The 7,297-nt window shown below is 39.0% G+C and overlaps 1 protein-coding gene across 1 annotated transcript; it reads right to left on the reverse strand.

Annotated features, from left to right (window-relative positions):
* Positions 1-1,508: 1,508 nt before the first annotated feature.
* On the reverse strand, positions 1,509-2,447 carry LOC123942026 (putative olfactory receptor 2B8). Its single transcript, XM_046005948.1, has one exon. The coding sequence runs from the start codon at positions 2,445-2,447 to the stop codon at positions 1,509-1,511; it is 939 nt and encodes a 312-aa protein (XP_045861904.1).
* Positions 2,448-7,297: the final 4,850 nt, after the last annotated feature.

Here is a 7,297-nt window from a genome sequence, read left to right on the forward strand (position 1 = left end):
GGCCAGCTCAGGGTTCAAGTCCCTAGGGATGCTGGTTAGCTGTCGGGAGAGGGAACAGTAGAGTTGTTATGTGTATGTGTCCACCCTAAGTCACAAACACATCTACCTGCACTGGGCTACATGTTGGAAAAACCTAACAAGTATCAGAAACATTTCTATGAAGATGACATTGTCCAAGCTCCAGCCTCCATGGGAAAATACACTATTTGTGAAAATACATATATACAGAAACCCAGATCCATACCCTAAAACACACTTATGTGCAAACTGAGCTAGAGTTAAGATCGAAGGGCTACAATGTCAGATTCAGTTGTTCTGGGATGTTTAAATTTGTTACTCCTAATTCAGAATTGTATGACAGTTCATAATGAGATGGCTATTTGTAAAGTATAGACGTTGGAGATATTTAATAATTAATACACATTGTATTTATTCTTTACATTTCCTCCTGGTGAATCTAAGTCAGCTCCACGGAACATGGCATTTCTTGTGAAATAGAGGGCACTTCCTATATTTTTATAGTATTGAAATATATGGGGCTTTTGGTGGATATGAGATATAAAAGCTTTGAACAGTTGATGCCTGGATCAAAGAATTTATAAAATAGTATGAAGAGAGGGTCTAAATGTCTTTTACCCTTTGAAACTTTCGCTGCATTATTGTAGGTAAAATAGAGAGACTATAAAACAGGGCTTCTGTCATGTTCTGTTCAGATACGATACCGTGCTCAAGAGTCATTTGTAACTAACAGGGTGGCTCATGAACACAAACAACAACTCGTAGACCTCACGTTGGTGCTTGTCTGGCTATGCCCAAACTCGCTTGTCAGCACCACCTGCTTATTACCATCGATGCTCCCACAGTCACTGGCAGGTATGCATCACGCCCTCAATGTCTGGGACAGGAAGGTTACCTAAAATCACCGTCGCACTGGTGTTGTCATACTAGGGCTTGATAACTGAGTGAAGTTATCAGGACTGAAGTTAATAGGCTTTTCTCTGAGCTAAAAGTCTGTTTTTACCAGAGTTGCCCACCTAATTCTATGAAAAAGCTGTGATACACTCAGGCTATGGACCTCATAATAGAGCCATGGTCACAATGCAAGAATAAATGATATGCTTCCAACAATTTGCTAGAAAATGCTAAAATATTAGTATTTCTTATCATGTTTTAGTCGTTTGTATTCTTATTTCCCCATGATTTTATGATATGTGTGTGTCTTCTTGCAAAAAGGAATGAAACAGTGTTCCTAAGTGAGGGGGAAATATGAAAAACCTCTGAAATTTTAAAATAACAATATGATGAATGTGCTGTAGGACACTAGGTCGTAACTGTGGAGGCTGCATGAATCCATGAGCTTAGATTTTGAACATGGGCTTTCATAAAAGCATCAGGTAAAGATTCCCTTGAAAGATTTCAGAGAAAATTCTGAGTGATACAGGAAGGACACAAACATCTTAATCACTCTGGCATTCAATGTGTTCTATCAAAGGGTCTTCCCCACCCAGTCATCTGGAGTCCTGGCCCCTACAAAACACCTTCTTCATTGCTCCCATCACATCCTTGTTCCTCAGTGTATATATGACGGGGTTGACCATGGGCGTGACGATAGTGTAGAAGAGAGAAGTTAACTTGCCCTGATCCTGGGAGTAGTTGTTGCTGGGCTGGAGGTAAGCATAGATGGCCGTGCCATAGAACAGGGAGACCACTGTGATGTGGGACCCACATGTGCCAAACGCTTTCCTCTGCCCTACAGATGACTTTATTCTTAAGACCGCCCTGACAATCTGACCATAGGAGAAGATGATTAATGTCACAGGTATGAGGAGAATGATCACACCAAGAAAGAAGAGCTCTGACTCATTCACAGTGGTGTCAACACAGGCAAGCTTGAGCAGTGCGGGGATCTCACAAAAGAAGTGGTCTATTTTATTTCTCCCACAAAGTGGTAAAAGGAAGATGAGCACTGTCTGCAATAAGGAGTTGGCAAAACCAATGAACCATGATGCAGAAGCCATGAGGGCACAGAGACGGGGGTGCATGATCACGGTGTACTGCAGGGGCTTGCAGATGGCTGCATAGCGGTCAAACGCCATGACGCCTAACACAATGCATTCTGTGCATCCCAGCCCTAGAGAGATGAAGAGCTGAGCAACACAGCCACCAAACGAGATAGACTTGTCTGCTGTCCTGAGATGAACCAGGAGCTGCGGGACAGTGCTGGTCGTGTAACACAGGTCCAGGAAGCTTAGGTTGGAGAGAAAAAAGTACATGGGAGTATGTAGATGTGGGTCGAGGTGGGACAAGGCAATGATGGTGGTGTTTCCCAGCAGAGTGAACAGATAGAAGATCAGGATAACCACAAAGAGGACTAGCTCCACTTGAGGCTGGTCAGAGAACCCCAGCAGGATAAACCCTGTGAAAGAACTGCCATTTTTCTGTTCCATCCTCTGTTAGCACATGTTTCCTCTCAGGACCAAGCATTTAACAACTTTTAATTAAAAAAAAAAAAAAAAAAAGAAATCTTAAAAAAAAAAAAAAAGAAGTTGGAGGTGGGGGAGGTGCATCTGTCATAAGACATGGCCACAGAATATTAAAGGTAGTATTTAAGTAAATGACTGAAACTGACATAGCTTATACCAATTTAGTTCCACATTATCACAAAAAGTAAATCATTAATATGTACTTTAAGAAAATGAAATAATGGACCTTGTGTTGCAATCAGTCATAAATACGAAGTCTTTCAGTCTGAGCTTAAAGACACTTAACATACTGTTAAGTTTACACATATATTTTAGAAAGAATGGGGATGAGGGAAAAAGAGGGAGAGCTCTCAGGAAGAATCAGAAAGAAATAAAAAAAGAGACTTTACTGTAAATACTTATCTCGTGATTGTACACAAGTGGATTTCTACATACCTCACATGCAATAAAATACAACATAATTGGAAAAGTACTTTCAGATATAAGAATTTAGTAACTGGAATATACATATACAAATAATTCAATTACATTCAAAAGATCATTAATAGTTCTGCATATGAACATTGTATCAGACTTACCTCTCTACGATATTATATTTATAAAAGGTACAGGTTTGTTTGGATTTTTTTTGTATGGCAGTAAAACAACTAAATACTCAAATCAGAGAGAACCTGAAAACACCACTACCATTCAATTACACTGCTTAACTTTGGTCCTAAATATGCTTAAAATCACGGTAACAGTATAACCAGAACTCTGAAAATTCCTTGGCCCTGCATAGTCAGGTAGAATCAGAACTCTAAAATCCACTGGCCGTGACATTCCTCTTCCTTCTTCAGATTTCTTCTCCAAACAGTACCAAGTAGAGCACATGAAATTCCTGAAAAAGGTGGGATTATCCACTATCAACATTCTACACAGAATAAACATTTTAAATTTTTAACATTTTAAAAATTTACCCAACTGTGTAATCTATGTACGAAGTGTAATGTTCTGCTTCACTCCCTATGGTAAAATCCCTATGCTAAGATATTTAAATAGATAAATACATAGAGATAAGAACAAATACATTCTCAAAGCATTGACAAGTAAATGCCTATAATGGAAACCTTTAAGTACAACACAGAAGGTCATAGAACAGGATATTCGGGTATTATCTAAAATGCCAGATACCCATCAACATTAGGTTAGTACCTTCTCGAAGCTGTCTTGCAGAGTTAATGATGCTGAATCAGACACGTTACCAGCGCTCAGGTGAGTCTGATGACCTTATCCTTCCAGCTGCTTAGTACTGAAGAAGCAGTTATAAACCAACCAAAGAGGCATCAGAAAAGGAGAGTTTAAATTATATCATGTTCAAATGCTTAGGCATACAGTTCATTTCTTGTTCTTCTAAGACTAAAAGTCTGAATCGAGTTTCAGGGCAGACCCTCTGGTGTGTGAAAGAAATTGGTACAAAACTGGCATTAAATAAGTATTTATGGAATCAGAATAGAGGATACAGTATTTCACATTATTTTGTAGTTCCTTGGATTTCCTGTAGAAATGCATTCAGTTGTATCCACCAAAAAAAAAAAAAAAACCAAAAAACCAAAAAACAAAAACAAAAAGAAAAGAAAAACCTCTCCACAGAACCTTTCTTATTGGAATTAGTTATAAAGGTTTCTGAGACAGTGTAAATGTACAACAACAGGGAATGTGCCCAGAATCACACCTGCTCAGAAGAGCAAATAAACCACAGTTCAGTTTCATGCCCACATGCACAAATACAGATAAAATATCTGAAAGAAATTGCTGGCGTTTTCAAGGTGTCTAATGAAGGCATTACTCACCAAAGTAAGGAGGACAAAAGGGAAATGTTACTCATCCAAGGAAAACACCAATATCATATTGTACCACTACAATAAATAGTGATATATTTTAATGTTATCCTATCAATAAGGACTAAGAAGGGAGGAAAGAGAAGACAAAACTCTGGTGAGCTGAACCTGTATAAATGGTTTCCTTCTTTTCCAGATTATATATGTATGTGTATGTGTGTATACATATATCTAAAGAATCTAAAGAATGCTGACTGGCTTCTATTGGACAGGTAAAAAATGAATAGATTTTCAGTTGAAAAATAAAGTACCAGGCAAAGGAGATGCCAACTAAAAGAGACAAAAAGAATGGGATTGTCTGTGGAGGTTACGATTGTTTCCAGTGCCTTCCTGGAGAGAACCCTGGGAGGAACAGGAATACTCTTGTCATAGTCCACCATCTTCTTCTTTTTTTTCCAAATTACATCTAGGAAAATTATTCCCCTTGAGCAGCACTGGATGTGAGTTAGAGCAGGCTGCATAATGCATTCTTCGGATCTCAACAGCTTGTGCTGCTGATCTGGCTCACTTTCCTCCCTTCTACCTCCCCTGCTCAGCACCCGTCCCTCTCCAGTCTGTGTGCACCGCCACAGAACACATCTTCCCAGAGAAAGGACATGTGTACCTTAAGTTTAAATGAAAAACTTCATTGCGTCTACTTCTTACCACGTTAAACACTTGTGTGAGTAGATTAAAAACCATCATCTCTATGTAGGTAGGTATCAAATGCCCGAATGCAGTATGAGACAGCCATCCTCTTACACAAACTATTTGATAATCCTGGATGGAACTAAACATACCCATCCTATGTAAGGAGCACAGAACGCCGTCTCTAGTAATTATCATGATGTGAGACGGTAGAGGAAAATCAAGTTTCAAATCCACACAAAAATTATTATCTTGCATACAAAACAATAAATCCTTGAGAAAGCACAGGTTATAGGTAGAGAGAGAAAAGATTTATTAAGTGAAATAAAAATAAATCGATTCTATGAAACAAAAAAAGGCATTTTATGTAATAATCACCATCTCAAAACAACAAAGTGGGAAAGGACATCTCAAAATAGTACAATTCTACAAAAAAATTAAGAGAACAGACATCTAACGGAAGAGGTTAAATATTTAGTACCAAAACACAAAAGCTGATAGAGCCATTATTGTCAGTGTTCAATGCTGACATAGAAGTCTACTAATTTGAGTGGAATAATAAATGTTTCCATAAAACCCGACACTTAGTATGCAAAGTACACATTTTAAAGGCCAAAGATATCAAGATAATATCTGCCTTGAAGATATTACAAAAATATAACAGTCACCGACATAATTGACATACAAACCCTGCCCTATCCAGGTCCTGAATGAATCCTGAAATAGTATTGGCAGTGCTAGGAATGAAAATCTATAACTTTAATAAATATTCTGTACCCTAGGTCTGAACTGACCTCACATACTAGAACAGGCCCCCATGGGCAATGCAGGATACTCTAGTGAGAGGGAAGGCAGCTTTCACAACACTGGAAATGGCAAGTCTCATGAACAGGGACGGTGCTTTCCACCAGGTTCCATGGGAGAAGAGGATCAAGCAGGATTTCCACTGCACATGGTTTGTTCAGGGAATGTTCTTAGGATAAAGGGGATGAGCGAAGCAAAACAGAGCAGAGAATGCTGCTAAGCCAGGATGTGGTCTCAGGTGGAAAATGGCATGAGCCTGATCCAATAAGAAGCTGGATACAAGTCTCCTATACAAGTATGCATCTGTGCTGGTGGAAATACTCAGCCCTCGCTGTCTAATGCAATAGCCACTATCCACATGTCACTACCTGAGCATTTAAAATAGCCTAGTTGAATCAGGAAAATAAACATTGTTAAAATGTCTATACTGCCTAGAGAAATCTATACTTTCAATGCCATTCCAATCAAAATTCCACTGGCATTTTTCAAAGAGCTAGAGCAACAATCCTAAAATTTGTATGGAATCAGAAGCGACCCCGAATTGCTAAGGAAATGATGAAAAACAAAAACAAAACTGGGGCATCACATTGCCTGATTTCAAGCTTTACTACAAAGCTGTGATCACCAAGACAGCATGGTACTGGCATAAAAATAGACACATGGCCCAGGGGACAGAGTAGAGAGCCCAGATATGGACCCTCAACTCTATGGTCAAATAATCTTCGACAATGCAGGAAAAAATATACAGTGGAAAAAAGACAGTCTCTTCAATAAATGGTGCTGGGAAAATTGGACAGCTATGTGTAGAAGAATGAAACTTGACCATTCTCTTACACCGTACACAAGGATAAAATTGAAATGGATAAAAGACCTCAATGTGAGGCAGGAATCCATCTGAATCATAGAGCATATCATAGGCAGTAACCTATTCTATATCAGCCACAGCAACTTCTTTCAAGATATGTCTCCAAAGGCCAAGGAAACAAAAGTGAAAATGAATTTTGGGGACTTCATCAAGATCAAAACTTCTGCACAACAAAGGAAACAAAACAAAGAGGCAAGCCACAGAATGGGAGTAGATATTCACAAATGACAGTACATACAAATGGCTGATATCCAGGATCTATAAAGAACCCCTCAAACTCAACACACACAAAACAGAAAATCATGTCAAAAAATGGGCAGAAGATATGAACAGACACTTCTCCAACAAAGACATACAAATGGCTATCAGACACATGAAAAAATGTTCATCATCACTAGCCATCAGGGAGATTCAAATTAAAACCACTTTGAGATACCACCTTACACCAGTTAGAATGGCCAAAATTAGCAAGACAGGGAATGGCTGTGCACCTGGCAGCCCATATTCCTAACACATAGGGTTAGGATTGGAGCAGCAGCATCTGAGCAGAGCCCAACAGCATTCACACAGAGTCCATTCACGATCCTGTGCAAGGATAGAAGAATGGAACCCAGTGTCTGAAGAGAAATGTTTTGACC

This window comes from Meles meles, chromosome 5 (genome assembly GCF_922984935.1).
Source record: "Meles meles chromosome 5, mMelMel3.1 paternal haplotype, whole genome shotgun sequence".
NCBI lineage: Eukaryota > Metazoa > Chordata > Mammalia > Carnivora > Mustelidae > Meles > Meles meles.